General features: G+C 51.6%; 1 protein-coding gene across 2 annotated transcripts in view; it reads left to right on the top strand.

The window, feature by feature from the left end:
* LOC116952812 (uncharacterized) overlaps nucleotides 1–23696 on the top strand; it is a 151999-nt gene that overhangs the window by 80967 nt on the left and 47336 nt on the right. For both annotated transcript variants that reach the window (XM_076074443.1, XM_032972481.2), the window contains exons 57-74: nucleotides 967–1002; nucleotides 1727–1762; nucleotides 2811–2897; nucleotides 4452–4517; nucleotides 6421–6456; nucleotides 7479–7514; nucleotides 8417–8464; nucleotides 9792–9827; nucleotides 10589–10729; nucleotides 11826–12035; nucleotides 12820–12855; nucleotides 13898–13969; nucleotides 15801–15866; nucleotides 17714–17758; nucleotides 18200–18271; nucleotides 18830–18874; nucleotides 20943–20978; nucleotides 23122–23157. In XM_076074443.1, the coding sequence (XP_075930558.1) occupies nucleotides 967–1002; nucleotides 1727–1762; nucleotides 2811–2897; nucleotides 4452–4517; nucleotides 6421–6456; nucleotides 7479–7514; nucleotides 8417–8464; nucleotides 9792–9827; nucleotides 10589–10729; nucleotides 11826–12035; nucleotides 12820–12855; nucleotides 13898–13969; nucleotides 15801–15866; nucleotides 17714–17758; nucleotides 18200–18271; nucleotides 18830–18874; nucleotides 20943–20978; nucleotides 23122–23157 (1140 nt within the window). The remainder of the gene's footprint in view (nucleotides 1–966; nucleotides 1003–1726; nucleotides 1763–2810; nucleotides 2898–4451; nucleotides 4518–6420; nucleotides 6457–7478; nucleotides 7515–8416; nucleotides 8465–9791; nucleotides 9828–10588; nucleotides 10730–11825; nucleotides 12036–12819; nucleotides 12856–13897; nucleotides 13970–15800; nucleotides 15867–17713; nucleotides 17759–18199; nucleotides 18272–18829; nucleotides 18875–20942; nucleotides 20979–23121; nucleotides 23158–23696) is intronic.

Here is a 23696-nt window from a genome sequence, read left to right as displayed (position 1 = left end):
TCAGAGTCCTCCGGGTTTTCTTCCACATATAGAATCAACATGCGCTTACAGTATTTGGCTGTTATAGATTTCCACATGATAAGCCACATTTATGGCCAGGTCGCTTCTGAAAGAGAGCAATATCACTCAGTTGGCCTTACCTGTTAAAAAAAGATATAATTGAATAGTTTTAAATAGAAACAAAGCCCTCGAAGTCTTGGGCACGAGGACACCTGAGGCCACACAAGCCAAGGTCCAGGACGAGAACGGAGGAAATGTTCGTGAACTGGCCTTGGGGGCCCTGGACCGGCCGCGAGGGCCCCAAGGCTCCCTCCTGGCTGCCGCCACGCGATGGCAGAAACGCGTGGGGCGAGGCGCGGTAGCATCGCTCCGCCGCCCGGCACAGGAGAGGACGGTCGAGGCATTCCCTGATTTTCCGCATCACTCAGCGTCGATGGGATTGCGTTCGCGATGCCGTGTGCACTCGTGTTCCCTCGCGCGTCTGTAGTATGGAAGTCATAGGTGCTTGCCAACAGCACTTGCCCCAACAGTCTGTTAAGGCTATATGGGCTGTTTTTGTCGTATGGAAGTAGTCGTGTAGCGGTTCGATTTCCACTGAAGGCCAACACCAGCGACGATTATCTGAACCGGTCCTGGGCCTGCCCTCGGTCGAATCAGCCTCAATTGAGTATCTGGTGAAGTATCTGAACATCAGCACCGGGGAGACAAAGGCGGCCAGGCATCGTGATAGCCACAAAGTCCCCTCGTGTGCGGTGCCGGCCTTCATAGGTGCTCGTTAACGGCACTTGCCCAAAAAATCGCTTGAGGCTATACACGAGGGAATCTTTGCTTTTGTAGTCTGGGAACAGGTTCGATTCGCTGGTTTGACGGCCATAGACAAGTTTTCTTGTGAGCTCGCGGTTGCTTTCCTTTGTTCCGCCGTACGAGTCGCTCCGTCTAAAGCGCCCCTCTGTCGGTGGCGTTCAGGGCGAGACCGGAGTGCCGGGAGAAGACGGCATCAAGGTGCGGCCACAAGCACAACCACGGCTCACCCACATGGCCACGTCGCCTGGCACACCACACCCCCCCTCCCCATGGGCGCTGTTTGACTGAATGGCTGTGTGCGGGGGCCGAGTGATTAAGGGGTCAGAGAGACTGAGTCGGCGCTGATGAAACCCTGGGATAACAAACAACGATTGAATTCAGGTCCTCGAGTGTATGTGTGTATGTATGTTGCACTTCTTTCGCACCGTACGTAGCCAACCGTGCTAATCGGAGGTGCGAAGTTGTAGCGAGTTGATGGTCTCAACCCAGTGGCAAATCGCTGCAATGGCTAAACCATCAAGGAAAATATTGTTTGCACTGCCATGCAGTGAACATTTCTCGGCCGTGGGCACAAATGTTCGCAGGTTTCGTAAACCCTCCCAGCCTCTGTCCGCACGACAGCATTTTGTCGATCAGAAGGTGGATGATCCCCAACCTCTCTCAAAGACATTTGGCCACCGTCGAAGATTAAATCAGCCAATAAATCAAAGCTCCCTTTCTAGGGGCTCTCCAGAGCTCGCTTGAGTGGAGACCCTTCCGCCAGCAGTGGCGGAAGCAAGCGATTGCAGGGCCGCGCCTTTTCCACATTTAAAAAATATATATTGTTATTTGTATATTTTGCTCGTTTTGGTGGCGTGTTGGTCAGGCTGTGTCGTGCCGTTCGGTGCTGATGAGCGACGTTGCCTTTTGCGATCTCGTGCAGGGTTCAGCCGGGGACCCGGGCCGGTTCGGTCGAGATGTGAGTACGACCCAAGACAGCCGCACGCGTCACGAGCTCCGCTTGGGAAAGCAGAGGCTGCTCATGAGGCCCATGGCCGGCCTTTAACAGAGATTCTTATCCTTACAGAAATGTGGACAACATAGGCCCGTAGTGAGATGAAGAGACGACAGATGCTGACAAGGTCGAGATGAGAGAGATTAATTGGCTTGATGTGTTGACTCGCTTGTTGTATGTATGTTGAACTTCTTTCGCACCGTACGTAGCCAACCGTGTGCTATGTGGAGGTGCGGGGGAAGGACAACAAACTAAGCACAAAAAGCAGTTCTCAAGAAATGAGTTTTCAATCTAGCGGCTTCCTAACATCGGAAGGAAGAGGCGTGTTCCAGACGGCAGCAGAAGAGCGTCTGAAAGTGGGCCATGCGGCGATCTGAACTCGAGCTGAGATTTAGTGCACCCCTATATTGTTCATTCATTCGAGGCTCGTGGCCCCCAGGTCCTTGCTTGGTGTGTTTATGCCTTACGCCACCCCTGCCTGAGTCTCCACAAGGTGGCAGCAGGCTCCTTGGCTAAAGCTGGCACTGAGGTTGTACCATCGGCACATGTAGCCGCGAGGGTGCTTAATGACCGGTTAGCAAGGTGCGAATCGCACAGTAAGCACATCCATCCCCCAGCACTACATGGCTGCCTATGGTTGTGCGGAAGCAGACATTGGACTGGGTGCTGCAAAGTCACAAACCACAGTGGTTTAGTGGGCACGGTGTACACTCTAAACCCGTCGTTTATTGAAAATGCGATCTGAGTACACTGAGGTCAACGTGGACGTGTTCAGTCAACGTCCTTGCATCCTGTGCGAAACAGATTGAGATGCTGGACATCTTTGGGAAGAAAGGAGCTTTATAGTTCAGCAGATTCCTCCAGCATAACCAAATATTCCGATTTCTGATCTCTCTCTCTAATTGACCACACAGACGTTGTGCTCCCTGACCTTGCCGCGGGGGCTCCGGTGCTGCACTATGTTTCTTCCCGAGTGACTACGGGGCGATGTTATTGCTCGTGTCAATGGCAGGGCAGGGACGGAGCCAAGGGAGACCGGGGGGAGCACGGCTTGCCTGGGAAGCAAGGCTCCCTGGGTGCTCGAGGCCCCGCCGGAGCTGTGAGTATGGCCGCAGTTTTGTTGTTTAAACACGCACCAGGCTTTCGCGACCAATATCATCCATAATACGGGGGGGGGGGGGGGTGTTGGTTAGATCGCGTAAATGTTTAAATGTGTCGTTAAACCTGCCACCACCCTGCGACGCTGAAGAGGAAACATTGTCCATCTCCAGAATGTGCATCTTCCTCTCTTTACATTGAACCTCTTTCACGCCGTACGTAACCAACCGTGCTAATCGGAGGTGCTAATCGATCTTCGGTCGCGTTCAAAATGTGTTTTAGTATAATTGGTAGTTCTTGCGAAGAATGCAAATATAAAACAATGCAAAATTCAGGTCTGAATATATATCTTAGAAAAAAATCCAGTTTTTAGTCTCATCGCTACGTCGGAAATAAGTAGGAGCACGAGAAAGTGGTGAGTATAAACTACGTAAATAGCGCATTACATAACGATGCCTTCTGCCATGCACACGAGAATTATGAGTCTGGCCTGAGGCAAGGATTGGGAATTACCGTAAATAAATGTGGGCGTTAGTATAGGTCAAAGGTCAGCGTTTTGCTTGAAAATGAAAGTGACTTTTGATGTATCGCACAGCAATATTGCTTTCATGAAACTCGCAGAGCCTTTTCATGATTAGGCCTTGAGAATCACGATCTCCATCGCATTTCAAATACCCTGTGGGAGAAAAAATATTGATATATTTTTTTAATTAAAACGATACGTGCAAAAGAGTGTTGTATATGAATGAAAGTGAGTGTGTGTGTGTGTTTAGGTTATGATGATATTTTGTAATGACCTTTTTTTTATTGAAAGTTTTTCTTGCTGGGCTGGTGCTTCTGAGCTGGCAACGCTCATAACCTGGGTTCAAATCCGGGTTTCCCATTAATAAGCCAGGATCTCAAGTGCATGCGAGTTGATAGCATCAGCCCAATCAACAATGACTCCACCAAATAAACCCGACCAAATAAAGTTGAGTTTCTCACATAATTTGGTTAAATCCCAGCTTTGAGAATTAAAACAAAAAATCAGTTTCATTGCCATGCGGTGAATATTTCTACGCAGCACGGCGTGGCAAAGTGCGCTTTGTAATGCGGATAAAAGAAGCCCATTTGAACAGATTTCAGAAGTAGTTCTATTAAGTATTTTTCCACAGGCCATTCTCTAAGACAGTGCAATGCTCTGCGACACTTCTTTGTCATGGCAATGCTTAGAAGCACAACTGACACAGGATTGTGAAAAAGTGAAAACAAAATAATGTTGCTTTGACACTGAAGAATGGGTGACACTGTGATGATTAGTTTAACACGTAGACTTTCGGGACCAATATTATCCATAATAGAGTAATAATTATTATCCATAATTCTACTCAAATTGTATGGGTTGACTCTCCAACACACTACTGTACTGGTAACGAATTGCTATGTTTTGTTTACGTCACAAACCTAACTAATTGGCTTTGTCGCGTGCGGCGGGTTTAACGACACATTTGTATTTACGCGATCCAACCAAAAAAAAAACCTCTCTCAGTGATTGTTGTTGTTGTTGTTTTGGCAGCCGGCTGAATATCGACCGACCGGCGGTGGACAGATCACCGGTATCCCTGGCCCATCCGGTCTGCCGGTAACCTCCTCGCGGTGTCGTCACGGTGAAACCGACAATCTCGTTGGTTTAATTGGGCGCTGTTTGGTGATTAAACTTGGGGCCACTTGACGAGCGGTTACGATGGACGTGGCAGCGGACGAACTTCATATTGAAGCGTAACGGACAACCTGCTTTGACACAGGGGGTCAGAAACACCGAGGTCATTCATGAAAAATAAAACCTCTTTCGTATAAAAGTTGAAAACTTGCGAAGAATCGTGAAGAGATGTGTGCCAGGAATGAACGCTGAGAGACCGAAAGAGGAATGCGTGGCTTCGGTGAGCACACGCTCAGGTTAATGACCTCATCGAAACTATGAAGAAAGGTCAGCGTGGGCTTGGGCAGGACATGCAGCTCGAAGGGACGATGGACAATGGTCAAGAGCAACAGCAGGAGCGGCAGCCGAGGAATGCAACGCGTTCGATAGTGAACGTCGATTGAGGACATGGAGCGATGGAATCAGTTCGTGTGCGGGTGCTGGGTGGATTGTTGCATCGCAGGACCGTGAGAGTTGGTGACAGCTTGGGGATGCCTTCATCCAGCAGTGGATTGATCATGGCTGATGACGATGACGGTGACGGAGACACCGACAAAGCTTTTAGATGTAGCTAAGCGATACCAACAACTTCAGAATCACCCATTGGGTTTTTTCGGTAAAGTCACGTATGTACATACGTGACTTTACCGAAAAAAACAATGAGTAATTTTACACAGTCACGAAAGCTTTAATACTTTATTAACTTCAGAATCAGAATATTTATTTATACTGGAGGGGTTGTACGTACGGCACAGAGCGGGGCAACAGTAAGTAACGTGAGCACGAGCAAGTAACAGGCACTGCGCGTCTGTAATTTAACTGATAACCATTGCGAGCCGTTCCCTCTCAGGGCACCCACTCCTCCGACTTCCACAGTGCGGCTGGACCCCTGGGGCTGAGCGATAACTACTTACCCAGGTCTTTAAGCATTCTATTCCGGGTAGAAACCCCCCCCCCCCGCAGCCTTAATAAGACTGTGTTTATTTCCGAAAGCCATCGATGTGGTTTAATTGCGTGGGGAAGGCAGATGGCGGTTCGTTTTTCTTTTCTTCCTCCGCAAGTGGAAGTGGAAGCGAAGGAAGCACGGACGGATGCAGGCTTAGAATTACTCGCGAGGTGCCGCGGAGAGGGGAACGTGCGCGGACCGGGGCACCGTGGCGCAGGGGTTTTTAATGACGACATCCAAACTATCGGGCGGGGGGGGGGGGCACGTCGTGGCCAGAGGGGCAACGACGGGGCGACGCTCGAGCGGAGCGATGGAGCGGCAGCCAAAGGAGGGATTGGGCCACATCCGCCGCAGGGGCGGAGCGGCGGGATCGATGGCCGCGTGGTAGCGAGGCGGGTCGCGGCGTCACACGGCCGTGGCGGATGGCGAAGGACACGGGGAGGCCTTCGCCCAGCAGCGGGTAGACCACGACTCAGACGGTGACTGACGGACGGCCAGAGATACGACACAAACGTGCGGTGCTGGACGTATCATCATCGTGGGCGGAGTTTGTGGGGGACGGGGGGGGGGGCACAGGGGGTGGGGGGAAGCCCCTCCCAAACTGGACACCTTTATTATTTTATTATCAGTAGTTTATCATTAAGATCAAAAACACCACTTAATTAATTATATGCACCCTGCAAATCCTAATGAAACCCCTGCCTCCCGCCCCTCTGCACAAATATTGGAGTCAAACTCCGCCTGTGATCATCATAATCAAGATTCACCCCTCCGCTTCCCCGCCCAGATGTCAAACCACATTAACCGGGTTGCAGGTTTAATTGTGATTTCATCCTGAGGAGCTCGTTGGTCTGGTTCGCTCTGACCAGAGAAATGAGTTGCGCCGCTTTGTCTTTGCAGGGGCTGCCCGGAGTTCCCGGTCCGATGGGGGAGCAGGTACACGACGCATGCAATTTGCAGGCTCGTCGGCGCCAGATACACAGAGAGATGGGATGACCCGGGGGGGTGCGATAACCCACCGGCGTTCAACCAACAGAGAGATCCCGGCCGCGGCGGTGACATCCATATAAAGCCCTCGCTGACCCTACTGACCTTAACACCGGGGGAAGCGGGGGGAGGCCTGTCCTATCGTCGTCGGCGTGTAAAGATGACCCGTCGCATCAAGCACGGGAATAGAAATGGCCCCGGGTGACTCAGCCGAGCGCTAATACTGGCCCAGCGTTACCGAGACCTCGGATTGAAATCGGGGCGACACCGTTGATTAAGCCTGGTGCTCGGGCACGCCAAGCTGATGCTCTCAGCCCGGGCACTTCACATTGAGGCTGTGGAGCCAGACAATTGCGTCGGCAGTAAGCGGAGTGGTAGTGGTGTGTCGCTGCAGTGATGATGCCTCCATTGGACTGGGCAAAAAAAAAAAACACTTCCGTTATGTCACGATTGTTCCTTTTTTATCATTTAATTTGGTATATTCACACCTTGGAAGCCGTAAAATAAATGTTTGATTCGATTGCCATGCGACGAACTCCTCTGTAGCAGTACGAAGTGACATTGAGTCGAGGTGGAGAGGTGACTTGGCAGCGTTGCCCAATGATCGCTGTTCGCCTGTGTTGCTGGTGGCGATCCAGCGCTGCCTGGCGTGGTCGAGCGTGCGTTTGAAACTCGTTGCATTTCGAGCAATTGGAGCCCCCAGCGGCCGCCCCGGTTAACACTGCGTCACAGTGGACGTTCAGAGATGAAGAAAGAAGTGGGCCACCCCGGTGTCACGGTCAACATCTGTTGGATGTGAAATTACTCGCAAGTTACCCAACTGGGTGAAGCCGCGTCCTCGACTCGCCTGCCATGCATTGCGTCTTCGCGACGCCCTCGCGCTGGAAGGTCGGAGTGAACGCCACACCGTTGCCGATGAATCGATCTTCACTCTCGCGATGTCCCTCCCCCCATGTTTGTGTCTCGCGCAGGGACTGAAAGGTGGCACGGGATACAAGGGCGCCAGGGTGAGTGAGTGCAGCGGACTAGGGCTTTGAGCCGCGTGCAGACCCCCGTCGGAGTAAAAATCGCGCCGACGCCGCGCGCCGACGTGTGAAAAACGGTTCCAAGAGGCACCGCGGCAGTGGAATTCGCCCCAGCCCGGAGTCAAAAGTCGCCGCCTCCGATTCGGCAGCAGCGGCGCTCGAGTCAACTGCCGAGTCGTTTGTTGCCCGGCGAGTTTGCTCGTGCCGATTGCGTCACGGCCTGACGCTAGGCTCCTCGTCAGGAGTTGACTGCTGGGTCAGCACGCTGATAGACTGGACCCTACCATAGGAATGTGGAACTCGCCCCCTGCCCATCTCTCCCTCGTCCTAATCCAGTCCCCTCCACGCACTCTGCTCCCTCTCACGTCGCTCCACTCCTCGGCGGGTTGGTTCAACGTTGGTCGTGTCGTGCTCCGCTTTATTGACAAAGTCGCGCTTGAGTGCGTTGGGGTTCCTCACCGTCACCGAGAGGGAAGGAATGTCTCAATGTTTTGTCCAGCACAGGATTTCTTCAGACATCGATGCTGAGATAGCGTTTCCCCACAGCGACAGTCCATACCTGTGATTATTTTTAAGTACCCTGGAGTGATAGGGCTCTTGCCAGTGCAGCTCACGCGCTTTGCAACGCTTTGCCTTCGCTAATAAGGCATTCAGAGCTGTGAGATATATTTCGTCCCATCTTGAAAATCATCTCTTTAAATTCGTCTTTACCCCCCCCCCCCTAGTTTTGGCCGTTTAGCCCACTGATTCTGTGGTTTATTTTCTGCGCATTGGGGATCTACGGATGAAATGAGCCTTGCAAACGTGATCATTGTTGTTATCATGTACGCCGTTTCCTGTCCGAGACTAACATTTCTTTGTGGCCGTTTTGGCTCTGATCTCAGGGGTTTGCGGGGGATTCTGGGAAGCCCGGAGACCCTGGAGCCAAAGTGGTGAGACACAATAAACCAGATACACGGAGCCAGTGGCACAGAGTTCCTGGGTTTGAGTCTGGGTTTCAGTCACCAGCTGTTAAATCGGGCCCTCGAGAACGGTGATTATTCCGGGTCCACTAGGAGGGCGAGTTCAGAGTCTCAGTCTGGTCTCCAATGGCTGCACAAACTTAAATCGCGTGCAATGTGTTGGAATTGCAGCTCTGAGGATGAAAAATTTAAACATCAATTTAATTGGCACGTGATGAACAATGCTTACAAGGCACTAAGACGTCTGTTGAAGTGCCTCACAAGTAGTTCTGCAACATCATCTTCTGGGGCCATGCTTTTACACAGGGTAGCGCACTGATAAGTTGAAAATTCCAAGTGGATTTTGTTCTTTTTTTGGCACAAAGACAATTGCCATATGATATGTATAACAGAAAACAAATACACGTTTGGGGTAAAAACACTCCAAGAGATTGATCAAACAATCCCAAACAGGACCCTCTCAATAACGAGTCTTGAGACTCGCTGAGAGCCATTCCTACTTGAACTCTGTATGTATTTGATTCACTTTATTTTCCTGCAGATAAAATTATATTATTACTTATAAATGGTGATGCAGGAGTCGCGGTATTAATCATATTCAATTAGCACTGTTGGCTACGTATGGTGCGAAAGAAGTTCAACATTAATACATTAATCCTGCAGCCCACATTCACTGCCATATGGCCAAGAAAATACCCAGGAGAAAAACATTGGTACCGCCCAAGGACGCACGGCTTTAAGTGGCACCAATTTATATAAGTGGCCAATCAGAGTGATTTACTTGATGCCACTCATTTCAAGTACTTATCGGATAAATCGCTCATCAGAATCAGAATTTTTATTCGTACCGGAGGAATCCGACGAGCTACAAAGCTCGTTTTCACAGATGTCCAGTCGGGGCTCGCGGTCAGAACTTTACAGCAACAACAAGTGCACACAACAACAAAAACGACGGCAGGAGTGCCGTCGGCCACATAGAGACATTGGAACGGCCCAAGAGATGCCACCTCAGGTGGTGCCGACAGGTGAGGTGTCTGCTCCGGGCCCGTGGCCCATTTAAGTGTCGACCGTTACGAGACATGCCGCTACGTACGCCGCCCGGTGTGAAAGCGACGTGCTGGTGTTGCCGGTTCACCAGCGCTACATCGGCCCATTTATTAACCCCCTGTTTATTTATTTTTACTACAAAATGAAACAAGTTTTACTTGTTCGTGTTTGTCATTGTGACGTTTTTCTCTTGCGAATTTTAACGATTCGTGTGTGTGTGTGTGTTTGTTTGTTTCTTCCCACCGTGCAGAATATGTTGAAAATCCTCGACCAGTACGGGATCCGGGTGAGATTTAGTAACTCAGTTTCCTGTATCTACATGAAATATACAAACCTGCTTGGTTCACTTGTTGCTTGTTGTGTGTGTGTAGCGGTAGTGTAGCGGGTAGCCACAGTGTGGAGATTAGCGCGCCGCGCTAAGAACCTGGCGACCCGGGTTTGATTCCCGCTCATGGTTAACACCAGTGATGATTATCTGAAACGGTCCTCAGCCTCCCTTATGTTGACTCAGCCTCAAATCGTGCAGTGTATAAACATCGCCACAAGGGATACAAAAGCGGCCGGGCGTAGTGCTGGCCACCCACCCCCTCGTGTGCAGTGCCGGCCTTCATAGGTGCTCACAAACAGCAACAGTCTGTTCAGGCTCTACGGCAGATCTTTTTCTCTGGATAGCGCAAGCACAGTGGTTAGCGCGCTAGGCTGTGAACCCGGCTACCCGAGTTCAATTCACAGCCACGTTTAACGTCAGTGGTGATTTGCCTGAATCGGTCCTGTACTGAGCGACTCTGATATTTATATTTTTGCATCTAGTGCCCCCCACTGCCAGCGAGATAGGTGGTGTCTAAATCACACGTACTTGAAATTGTTGTAACTTCACTACATTTTGTAAATTGGTATCTCAGTTACACACCTCAAAGTAATTGGTATCCTTCGTCTAAGTTACACGCCGCGCGCTTAACTGGCAATTTGTAACCGATCTCCGTGACGCTGGTGGCAAGTCGGTAATGCGAGCGCACTCTGCCCGTCGATACCGCCACCCCGCGCCAGATCGGCGCCCTGCGGCGTCTCATCGAGCAGAGCTTCGTCGGCACCGGCGACGGGGGGCGGCCGCTCGCCGGGAGACGGGGCCCCAAGGGCATCGGCGGAGACCGCGGTCTTCCTGGCGAAGTCGGAACTCCTGGCAGGGAGGTACGCGGTCCCCCCTACCCCCCTCTTCCCCGGCCTACACCACCGATCAGCGCGGTTGGCTACGTGCGGTACGAAAGAAGCTCAACGGGCGCACCGCACGTACCGGGGCGAAGGTGCAGGCCCCGCAACTTCGCTTGCTTGCGCCGCAGTCGCCCGCCGAAGGGCCTCCGCTTCAGCGAGTGGCTTGGGAGAGCCCCGCCGGAGGGGATGTTTGGCCTACTCTTCCACGCTGGCCAGGAATTTTGGGAGAGGTGGGAGTGGGCACACTTTACCCCATCACGTACGACCTCCCGATCGTTAAATGGTATGTTATTATGGTAAGAGTAATATTATTCAAATTAGTGTGGGTTTTATTTTGTATAACACACACCTTGATTGCTAATGTAAAAGCCCCTATAACCCCACTATCTTACCACCTACCGTGTAATTAATCAATGTGAAGTCTTACCACTTTGGGGAGGAGAGAGGGAGGAGACTCATTCATTTTTTGTGCATGTGAGAGAGAACCCCATTACCTCTGATCAAATCCCCTAGAATGCATCCGATGTCATCAGAACTCAGAAGCTAAGCAGGATTGATCGTCATTAGGTGGGTGCCCACCGTTCGTAAAACAGGTGTTATAGGCAACTTCAGGGTTATGTAGATTATTTGGCTGCTTTACATTTCCACGTGATGAGCTGTTTAGTTGAGCTATCATTTGTGGCCAGGGTCGCTTCTAAAAAAAAGAAGCTAATAGCTCAGTGGGCCTTACCTAGTAAAATAAAAATAGTTAATCGTTTTTTGTTAGTGATTTGCTTACATTTCCTATACTTTGCACTCGTGCCGTTTGTTGTTGTAATTTTCTGACCCGTCCCTACTGGACATCTGTGAAAAAAGAGCTTGATAGCTCATCGGATTCCCCCAGTACATATATAAAGATTCTGTTCCTGTGCAGTTTTCCCATTCTACTGATAATTCGGTTACAATTTTTAGTTGATCGGCCGACTTCATGGAAGTCGTCGCGGCTTTATTCATAAAACTATTTGTGAACTTCGTGGCTTCTTCCCCCACCAGTCTCAGATCTTTCTTTCAGTTCCGCACTCGTGCCTTTCTCTAGGGGGCCCAAGGCCTTCCTGGGCCACGGGGCGAAAAGGGGGAGCTTGGAATGGTGGGGGAGCTGGGCCCCCCAGGGATCCCGGGTCCTGTCAGGGTGGTACGAGGCCCCCGTGGGCCCAGGGGAAAGAACGGCGACGCCGGAGAGGCGGGCAAGCTCGGCGTGCCCGGCCGGGATGGCGAGCAGGGCGAGAGGGGCAGCCCGGGAGGGAAGGTGAGGTCCTGGCAGCTCGTTGTTGCAGAGCGTCGCGCTTCAAACCCCGCGGCCGCCCCGGTTAATACTGCGGCGGGCGTACTGGCCGTAACGCGTTAATCGCCGTCTGCTTCGGCACAATGGGGATCAGTTTGTTGTCCTTCCCATGCACCTCCGATTAGCACGGTTGGCTACGTACGGTGCGACAGAAGTGCAACATACATCTATTGTGGATTAATGGCGTAAGAAACAACACAAATTATTTCGTGTCGTATTTAATTCCCAACTTGCGAAGCTTCTAATTTTTATTCCCGTCTCGTTAGCCTACTCATACTGTCAACATAATTTGCACTGAATGTGTGTATTTTTTTTGTAACAGACGCAATCGCCGTGAGTGTATGAATGCGCCATACTGCACCGCTAAGGAACCGCTTTAACTAAAGTTAAGAAGCTCAAACTGCAACAAAAATTAATCACCGTTTGTTCAACTAAACTGTTTTTTTTTTAAAGTTAATGCTTAATACAAGTTTCAAAGTTGTGACTTTGTAGAAAATAAAATAGCTAAAAGAGTGACTCATAGCTATTAAGAGTGGAATCCTTCACCAAAGCAATTTAGTTGACGTCGAATGGAATACTCTGTGCGACGTTGGTGTGCAAAATGTAGTTTGGCCAAAATTAAACTCACAATCGCAGTCGTTTGCCAAACATTCCAAGAATGGCTTCCCCCCCGAAAATTACTGTGGATTCTCAGCGATGCTAAATCATCGAAGGGTTACTTTCTAATTTGTTTTTGTTTATTGCGCAGGGTGATCAAGGCGTCAGAGGAGCCAAAGGCTTCGCCGTGAGTAAATCGTCAACGAGCGGTTTCGCTTTGCGTCGTACCCCGCAGTACCAAATCAGCCGCTATTTATCGCTCCAAATTCCAACAGCCGGGCCCGAGCGCGATGGCTGGAATTTGTTGAACTCTGGTTAGTGACGCCGTCACGTGTGGGTAGTGTCAGAGGGCACGGGAGAATGGCCTTCTTTCTGAGGACGGATGCAGGCGACTTGGTCGGCGTAGCGGAATTCCCGCGCTGCGTACTCGGTAATTCAACTGCTCGGCTGAATTCGCACGTCGGCATAAACGGCCGGTGGGGGGAGGTTTCCTCCGAGGTCTGTGATGGAGTCTCTCACTCGTTTTCCAAACAACAACAAAAACAGACATTCACAGGCGCGTGTATCGAGCGCTGCGCGCGTACGGACTGTCAACGCTTGCTCAATATGATGCTGAGCGCAGTGCACTATGATTGTCATTTCATAATCATCAACCGTGGTCAATCCGCTGCTGGATGAAGGCCTCCCCAGACCACTGCCATCCTCTCACGCTCCTGCGATGTGATAATCTCCCGAGCACCTGCATGCAAACTGATTTCGTTGCTCAGTCTGCTGAGTGGACGGACGCACGTCCTATCGGGCACATTCAATTCCTTGGCTGCCACTTCGTTCTTACGATCGTTGCATCGTGAGAAATGGTGGTGGCTTGGGAAGGCCATCATCCAGCAGTGGAATGGTCGCGGATATTGATTAATTATTCACTTCCACCTCCGGCAATTCGATGCATTTTCTCAATTCATGGCTGCGAGTTGATTCAATCGTTTGCTTCTTTTTCCAACATTGTGGCCACGAGTGGCTGCAAGGGGTCATCTGAACTCATCACATCCAATTCAATATCGTATTTTTTGACACAAGCAACGCGATGCATGCACCCGTGAGCTTAAGGAACATTTGCTATCAATGAGGGAACCCGATGCGTTGGTTCACCTCTGCTGTGCACCGAGCTGCTTCGTTCCGTTGCTGGCATCTCTATCTCGCGGTCAAGGCCTCTCTCCGATCTCTGCGCTCAGGGCAGGAACGGAATTCCCGGGCCCATTGGGCCACCAGGACCACCAGGACCCCGTGGGACATCCGGCCGAAAGGTGAGGGCGTCCGAAGAACTCCCTGCAACAATGGTTGTGTTTACGCTACGTATGTGTAGTGGGCTCAAACGGAGACTCAGATGTACTGTTTGGAGGCAACGCATTTATTAACACCAACACAATAACACAAAGACGTAGGGCGTAGAACTTAGATTCTTGAGGATCACAACAGCAGCCGGTCCCATGCCTCTGGTCATGTGACCTCCGGGGTCAACCAGAGTGTCATGGCCCCTTGAAACCCCGTTCCGGGGCCGGCACCCCCCGCACCCTATCCTGTAGGGCTGGTACTACACGGAGCGCGTGGTGCCACTGGTTGCTGTCAGTCCGTGCTCCTCGCCCCGCTAGGGCCGGTACTGCATCCGCCTTCGGTGGTGTTTGCGGTGTCGATACAAACACCGTGCCTCTCCCGGGCCGGCTTCACACAGTGACATGCAACGATGTCACTACATATGTATATAATTTAAATATCACGGTTGCTGAGCACAAGGCCCAAAGGCACGTTAATTTCCCCAAGTGAAGGCCATTGAGCTCAGAAGCTGTATTTTTCAAAGGGCTACTCAGCCTTAAATTGATCTGAGCATGGCTGTTGCAAGATCTTGGCAAAAGGGAGACAATGATGGGACGAGGGGAATTCCAAAGTTGAGCAGTGCGAGGGAAGAGACGCAAAAAGAAGTGTTGTGTCCTGCAGTGTGGCGAGTGGGGGGTGAGTGAGTAGATGATAGAGTGGGTGGGTGAGTAGGTGGATGGGTGTGTTGTTGTCACGACCTGCAGTGTGGCGAGTGGGGGGTGAGTGAGTAGATGACCGAGTGGGTGGGTGAGTAGGTGGATGGGTGTGTTGTTGTCACGACCTGCAGCGTGGCGGTTGAATACAGTGCGGATGAGATGAAACAGCGAGTCTGGCAGACTGAGTCTCAACATGGGAGGAGGAATTAATTAGTGGAGTCTGCGGGAACAACAACCGTGACAGTAGCGATAGAAGAGTGATAAGTAGGCGACCGACCGCCGGTGAGTGAGCGAGTGACTGAGGTGAGTGCTGGATCATCAGTCAGAATTTTCGCGATCGGGAGTTCTAAAGAATCAATCGTGGCTCTAGAAAATCTATCGTGGCACAGTTCATTCGGTGTCAAAATGAATACCATATCACGTTGCTGGAAGCTACGGCGCGCCTTGTCCTGAAGGGAGATTGACCGGCCTCCTCTGCAAAGAACTGTTAGAATTTTCTCCCAGTGACTCAGGGCTCTCAACGGGCATGAACTGCCACCGAATTCCCGTTTGAGAAGTCGAAGCGATTGAACTTCGTCGTGTCCTTAACGACGATGCGCTTGCCGTTGAGGCTTGCATCCAGGCGTCGCTGATGCACGTGGCCTGCATTCCAGCGCTGCGGAGGCGAGGGTTGGCGGATGATTAGGCCAATGTTGTGAAACTTCCCAAACCCCCCAGCGGGGCTACGAGGTTGCCATCTTTGTGGCTTGCCAGGGTATGAAGGCGAAGTACAGCAAGTGGGTTAATATCCATCTGTATTCCATCTGTATGGGGATTGAGTGTTACCCCACCCCAGCACACCAGGGTTTCCTCCGGGTGCTCCGGTTTCATCCCACGCGTGTAAATACTCAAAAACGGAGTTGGCCAAGCATCCACATATAGGACCAGCGAGCTTGGGAAATTGATTGTCGTGCCGGTTCTGGCTCTGAATCGTGACGCAAACTGCGCACCGGAGCGGCGTCGCGATCCTTTCACGCACCGTGCTTACGCCGTTCAAGTTGTCTTGCGCAGTGCCGGCGTCTCGAGAGAGTGTCTCAAGAGCGGCGCTGGCGGCGTGTCGTCCCTCCAGGGCACGGTCGACCCCGGAGGCGCCAAGGGGGGAGAGGTTGGACCGCCGGGTCGACCCGGCGTTCGGGTGAGTCCCTCCTCGGCCCGCCGGACGTTTGCGGTCGCCGCCGAGGATCCGCTGGCCAGCGGCTCGGCCGGCTCTTATTAGCCGTGTCGGAGCCAGACGCGATTCGCTCCAAGAACTCGATTGTCTTTTTCTCTCAGTCTGTATCGATGCTTGCTTTTTTTTTTCTGCCCACCGCTTCAGAGCTCACTCTGGTGGAGCGCCTTCTGCTTATCAGTGGCGCGAGCGAGACTTTCACCTTGACCTCCTCTGTCTCGTTTTGCACAGTTGCATTTGCTTCACGAGCCTGGGTGTAGCGTTATGTCATTTTGAATAACATGATAACAGCCAGTTCTCTTGCACGAGATTTTGTGGACGTGTGGCGAGCTTGAGTGTAAAAATGTGTTTTCATTCGTGAATTGTTGCATTGTTAGCTTAATACGTAGGCTTTCGCGACCAATATTATCCATAATGTTATCCATAATAGAAACAGGAGGATTAATCACAATTCTGGCTGTCACCTGATGAGGCTGTTTGTAATTACCGGCGAAACGCCGTACTCTTAATTGTAAATGTCGCGAGTTTACTCCAACACACGAGTGTGCTGAACTAGTAACTAATTGGCATGTTTTGTTTACATGAAGAACAGTACGAATTGGCTGTGTCGGGTGGTGATGGGTTTAACGACACATTTATATTTACGCGATTTAACCCAAAAAAAACCTCCATTATGTTGCATCGTTGCCTGCCTACCAACAGCTTAGGATGGCTGGATTCAAATCTGGAGTTCAGTAGCACATGGTTCAACAGGGTTCTCAAGTTTTCCGAGTGGATGGTGTCAGCCTGGTCACCAATGATTGCACGCAAAAAAAAGAAAAATCCACGTTCAACGATTGCACTTTGACTTGCCAAATTGCCGGTTCTTAGCAACCCGGACTTTCAGTTTGGCCGCCGTGCAACAAGCACGTCCACAACGGGGCACGTGAGAGAGTGAATCGCTCGTGGTGTGGATAAGAGATCACTTTGAAGCAATCTCAGAAGTGGATCGGGTAATATCACTTTCTTGCGGGCCATTCTTTAACACGGAGCGATGAGCGATGCCTATAGGACAAATTGTACTGGTAGGAACTAAGTTGTAAACTGAGTGTACCAGCCTGCAATAGATTAATGCGTCCGTCCGTCCGTCCGTCCGTTCCCTTTCAATACTTTAACGAAGTGAAATCTCGTGCTGTTGGGTGTAAAATCAGCAATAGACAGCGCAGAGACTTGTCCTACCAGCCCACCCTGCAGGGACCTGTTATTTAAATTGTTTAAAAAACATCCGTGACATCACGTTGCAAGGGGGGGGGGCTGTTTCTTGACACACCGTGATGCACTGCTGATCGTTAGGGCTCTTGTGGCATGGCGCCAATCGCGCAAGCAGAAATAAAATTGGAGATTAACAAAAATCATTGCCCTTGGTGCTGTGGAAACGTCACTTTGCCTTGCTGCCGGTCAGCACGTCCGTTTCTCCGGATGCCGGCGCCTCAAATCCCGCGAGGCTCAGCCGAGATAACGACCACATTTCAGGGCCCCGTGCCTAACGGGCATCGTTACAGACGTGGGGCTCGTTTAATTTAAATTCCTCTTTCGTCCGTGCACCGTACGTGCGTGCGCGCAAAAAAAAAACTCCGAGCCAGTCGGTCGCTGCCCAGCGTAACAACAACAAGAAAAGTTTCCTATCTGCTCTGCAAAGTCAAAACTTAACGCGACCCTGCGCATGACCTGTTTGGCGGCATGCAGATCCCGGTGCAAATGAGGGGGCGACTTTGTAAAGTGTGAACGGTAACCGCGCGCTCGGCTGACGGGAGAGTTTGTGTCTCTTCGCCCAGGGAGATCGTGGTCGCACTGGGGACTACGGACCGAGAGGAGACAAGGTATGGTCGAATTTGCATTTGAAACCCTGGCTGCTGGCTATAATAAGGGAATGCCACCATTATGGTTTTACAGTTTCTGCGCTCCATGCCCCGAAAGACTCCATTGACAAACATGTACCCGTTAACTTGATCAGATTCCGCGCGGGTTTTTGATGTCGGCGCTCCGCATTCGATTCTCGCTCACGGCAAACGCCAGCGATGATTATCTGAAACGGTCCTGGGCCTCCCTTAGGTCGGTCGACCCAGCCTAGAATTGAGTGCCTGGTGAAGTGTATCAACATCAGCACTGGGCAGACAAAGGTGGTCAGGCGTGGCGATGGCCACCCATCCCCTGCCGTGTGGCGGTCGTAGCTGCTCGCGAACGGCACTCGCCCCAACAGCCTGTTCACAGGCCACGTGGGGGCATCTTTGCGTTTGTCTCCTGCTCTGTGTTGGCCACAGGGAGACGCAGGCGCGAAGGGAGACAGAGGGGAGAGAGGTGACCCGGGAACACGAGGACGCAACGGCCAGGCCGTGAGTTTGGGCGCCCCGATGCTCCTCGCGTGCTGGTGGTTGGTGGTACGGTTCGGGGGCAGTGGGCGGCATTGGTGCGGTGGTGAGCACGTTGTGCCACGAACCCGGTCAACTGAGTTCGATTCCCGGCGTTGGCTAATATTGATGGCTGCGTGATATCTGAACCAATCCTGGTAACCCCTCTAGGTGGACTCAGCCTTAAATGAGTGTGCGTTGTGTGAATGTCAGCATTTGGGGAGACGAAGGAGACCAGGTGTTATTTTCAGAATCAGAATATTTATTTATACCGGGGGAATCCGATGAGCTATAAAGCTCTTTTTCACAGATGCCTATCCCTTGCCCACCATTCTGACATTTATCGGTGCTCCCTTAACAGAACTTATGGAGTGGTGGCGCAGCGGTTAGCAAACTGACCAAATCACCTGGAATGCGCTCGACCTCCTGCCTTCGATTGGCGACGCTGACAAAATCGCCCGTTGTACTGTAGTTCTATGCTGCCACATCTGTGCTTCTCACCTTAACAGTCACCTCTGAACGATCGCATTTGTGTGCTTTCAGGGGAGCCCAGGAGCCCCGGGAACCCCAGGGAAGGATGGAGCCCCGGTGAGCCGACGCGGGACACTCACCTCAGATCAAATTCATTTCGTGTGCCGCACGTGCCCCGCTCGTGCCATCCTTACGCCCGTTCTCGTAGCCTGCGCTTGATAATGGTCCCGCAAGCCATCGGTCAGGTGGCAGCCTGCTCGTGGCGTGGACTCGCGCACCACCGCCGCCACCCTCGCTTCGAAAGAGCCGCAGCCAACGTTTGGCGCTGTTCAATTTATTTGCTGTGATCCCAGATTTTCTCCGTGTGTGTGTGTGTGTATGATGTATGATGGGAGCCGTAGTAGTGTAGTGATTAGCGTACTGCATTACGAACCCGGCGACCCGAGTTCTGCTCCCGCTCAAGACCAATAATGGTGGAGAATATTTTAACTGGTCCCGGGCCTCCCCGATGTTGACTCTGCCATGAATGAGTACCTCGTGCGGTGATGGTTGACTACCCAACCCCTCGTGTGCCCTGCTGACCTTCATAGTTACTTGCTATAACAACACTTGCCCCAACAGTCTGTTACAGGCCACATGGGGAGTGCACGTGATCTCGTGTGCGAGTGTTTATGTGTACATTTGGTGTTTGTGTTCTGTGTTCATTCCTTCAGGAGCTTTAATTGATTCGACCGTTCATCATTATTAATTTACCCGCACGCTACTTGCGGATTCCCTTGCTTGCATCCGCCTGGGCACGGGGCAGCCTCACCGCACTGGCACAGGAGATGAACCTCGCCCACGTAGATCACTGCAACTACAGCCGCGACGCGTCCATCATGTGACGAGCGTCTCCGAGAGCAGGGACACATGGGAGCGAACCGAGCGAGAGAAGGAGTGAAACGGAGAGGTTTCAGGGTGTCCGATCGCAACGTCGATGACATCGAAAGTTTGGAGGAGGACATTAAAAGCAGAGAGAGAGAGAGAGGGGCGAGGTGGGGGGGGGGGGGTGGTGGATCGGTGAGAGTTAAATTATGAACGAAACTATTTTTTATTTTACCAGGCAAGGCCCATCGTGCTGTGTAGCTCTTTTTTCAGAAATGATAGCTCAACGAAGTGGCTTATCGCATGTAAATCTGTAGCAGCCATATCCTCGCAACGCACGTTGATTCTACACGTGGAGGGACCAACTGGAGGACTCGGAGAAAAATCCACGCGACCACGAGGAGAGAGAACACGTCAACTCTAACGATACAGCAGGCGTCAGGGTTGGGATCGAACCCACGACCTCGCGTATACCAGGCGAGGCGGTAAACATCTCGCCTTCTCGCCTTCTCTGCTCCTCGGCGCTGAGAGTGAGCGATGAGCATTGCGCCTCTGCGAGCTTCTCCTCGGCACATCGTTCGCAGCTTCGCGCCAACAAACACCTGCTGATGCTGCTGCAGCGAGCAGCTGGGAGATGAATTCTTTATTAAATTGTAAAATCATCGCCCGAGTTGGTGCCCGCCTCTCCCCCTCCCCCCCCTGCGCCCCCTCCGCCCCCTTGTGTCACGGCGGCTCCCCCTGTGGGTGTCACGTCAGGCACGGGGCGACGGGGATAATTGCAGCCTCGTCGACGCGCCGCTCCGTAATTGTTATTTTGTAAAATCGCCGCCGTCCGTTGGGAAATTGGATGAAATTTCCACAAACGCTGATGTGATCTAATTGAGCCATTTAATTTGATGCAGTTGAAATGTTCGGCGCAAATGCGGGTGCGTGCGTGTGTGGGGAGCGGCGGAGCAGCGGTTAGCGCGTTGCGCTATGAAACCGGCGACCCGAGTTCGATTCCCGCTCACGGGCAGCACCGGTGACGAATATCTGAACCGGTCCTGGGCCTCTCCTAGGTCTACTCAGACTTAAATGAGTACCTGATGCGGTGTGTAGTAAACATCGCCACTGGGGAGACGAAGGTGGCCGGGCGTGGTTCTGGCCACCCACTCCCTCGTGTGCCGTGCCGGCCTTCATAGGTGCTCGCTAACAGCACTTGCCCCAACAGTCTGTTAAGGCTGTACGGGGGAGATCTTTGTCTTTGTGCGTCCGTATACGTGCGTCTGCGCATGTGTGCTTTGTGTTGTTCTGATTTCTCCTTTTACTCCACAAACCACAGGGTGCACGCGGGGAAAGGGGCCTGCAAGGAATTGCCGTGAGTACCGCTCCCTCCTCCCAGCCGATCAGTGGCAAACAGAAATATGCAGCGTTTGAATCGTGAGAGCGGACACTCGTGAGGCGAGTGGGCCAGCTGCATCCCAAACTTTTTGACACACAGGGGTCAAAGCCGTATGCTGTTTGCTTCTGTTGATAACAAAAAACTTCACAAGGCCCCCTTTTCCGTTCAACACGGGGACCCCCTGTGGCTACTTGCCCACCTAGAGCCTAAACAATCCCAACAAAGCCATTAAACATTCCTTCCCAGCTGCCGCTGAAATCGTAGAATGCAACCTCGCCGCTTCACACCAGGTGGATCGGCTTGAGGCGAGGAGCGCCGTCCGAATTGCCAGCTGCGCGTCTGAGTCGCGGTGCCACGATGTGTGGAAGGGCGCAGCCAACCACAGGAGAGGCATTTGATTCCCAGTTTCCCCAACCCCCACCCCCCCTCCCACTTCGCCGCCGCCCGAGCAAAGTGTCAGAAGGCATCAGGCAGAAGCAGGTGAACGGTACCCGCCCTTGGGGGGCCTCCTGCCAGCCTGCCGGGCCATCCAAGCAAAGCTCTGTCTGCCAATATCCTCGGCGAATAGCTATAGTCGGCCCCTTCCTCTTAACCACCAAACACGTCCCCCCCCCCACCTCCCTCCCTGCTGGGAATCATTATTATTTATGGATCGCACGCTCAACAAAGGCGACGGACTTCCAAAAAAAAACTACCGCTTGGCTCACCGGGCCGCAGGTGATCCCCACGGAATGGGCCGGGCGTCGACGTGAGAACACTGCCCGCCTCCCCGCGCAGAGCCACAAATCGTAGCAACGAAAGCGGGGATTGTTGTGGTCGCAAACATACAACGGAGGCTGCCTCCTCACTTCCCTGCGCCGCTCGTCGGATTTCCGTCTTCAAATCAGCCGCTGCGGCCTGCAGCCCCCGAGGTCTTTAGAGCCGCAGTCGCTCGCGGGCAATGTGAGGCTTTGTGGGCGTCAGGAAATAGGATGAGGTGGAACGGAAGCAATCGGTCTCCCCTGGACGCTAAGGGCTTGCAGGACAAAGCTTATTAGGGCCAACTTTAACGGAGTCGTCTCGGGTGGGTTTTGCGTTTTTCTTTCTGGCGTTGTGCACTTTCCGTAATTGTGTAAACAAATTATCCAGAAGTTTGCGGTGACAGCGGTGGCTTTGCATTCTTCGAAATTAGTTTTTTTTATTGAAGTGTTTCTGAGAGTAGTTAAATACATACGCATAAATTAACGAGGCATAACTCCAACTTTAGGTTGGTGTGGCTTTTCAGAAGCCGGTTGCTACAACTTGTCGACATAGCAGGTAATATAACCTGATTAAACACGTTTTTGTCGCACGCAAATTGGTACGTCGCTTCCCAATAGCAAAGCTCAGTTTTTCCCCCCCAAGGCATTTCTTACCTCCTGTCAGCGAGCTCAAGCCGATGAAAAGTTACCAAAGATGTGTGGGGACGTAGCATACGTGGAATTTTTTACTCAGAGACGGAAAGATGGGCACGTGGATTCGAGAACAAACACGGATTTGGAGACATCGTATTCAGTTGTTGAGGAAACTTAAAGGGTTTGGCCAGGACATGGTCAATAATTTAAGGAGGGATTTTGGACGAAGGATGAGACTAGCAAATGAGTGGCAGCCAAAGGAAGGGAACGCGCCTGAGAGGACGTCCGAGGCAGAGATGGAGCGATGTGTTGGTTCGACAACTTGTGGGGTGGTGTGAGGTGTTGTGGGTCCTCATCCAGCAGTGGCTACATCACGGCTGTGCATGTGTGACAGAGACGCGAATGTCTCGGTTATGCGCTGCATTGTGGGCGGGCCACATCGAGAGAAATGTGGGGGTCCTGCTACGTAACTTTAATGGGGGGGGGGGGGGAGGCCATCCCCAAATAAATAACATTGATCTTTTGTTTTATTTTTACCCTTTCCTCTGAGCTTAGGGCCCAGTAAAGTTGTATCCCCCTCCCTCCTCGTCCACTTGTCTGGCCTGGCTCTGTGCGCGCACGCACGCATGCACGCAAGCACCCACGAGTTGGATTCTCAGTGACGCCGGTGCTTGCGCTTGAGTGGGCGGATGGGCCGGATGGGTATCCTTTAACACGCGTGATTTGTGGTCGGTGTTCGTTTGCAGGGAGCCCAGGGAGATCCTGGAGCCTCGGGCATTCCGGTACCAGCAAAACACGCGTCAATTGTACCCGCCGCTGATTAATACATTTACACCGTAATGTGGAAGCATTGATTTTCCGTTCCACTACGCCTACCGCTGGAGATGTATGCGCTCTACAGGGCTATTACTGGCACCATGCAAAGGGAGGAATAAGGTGGCTTTTAATTTATATACGCGCGAAAAAAACTTCACCAAGTCTCCCAAGCCTTTTTTTTTCACGAGGTGTCCCGCTACATTGGGATATTTTTCGCCAATTCCTTGAACTTATCTGGAAACTAAACTACTTTTTGTATATTATATTCTTAGTTTTTTCGGTAAAGTCACGTTGAAGATAAACAACAAAATAATAAAATATATATAAACAATTATTTTTTATTGTTTTATATATATTTTATTATTTTGTTGTTTCTCTTCAACGTGACTTTACCGAAAAAACTAAGAATATGAATTACTGCAGTCACGAAAGCTTTAAATCAAAATTTACTTTTTGTATTTTACGAGGTAAGGGCCCACTCAGCTGTACAGCTCTTTTTCAGAAG

The sequence above is a fragment of the Petromyzon marinus genome, chromosome 48, assembly GCF_048934315.1.
Source record: "Petromyzon marinus isolate PM22_M1 ecotype Great Lakes invasive population chromosome 48, UKy_Petmar_22M1.pri1.0, whole genome shotgun sequence".
Lineage (NCBI taxonomy): Eukaryota > Metazoa > Chordata > Hyperoartia > Petromyzontiformes > Petromyzontidae > Petromyzon > Petromyzon marinus.
This window is presented reverse-complemented; position numbering and strand designations above follow the sequence as displayed.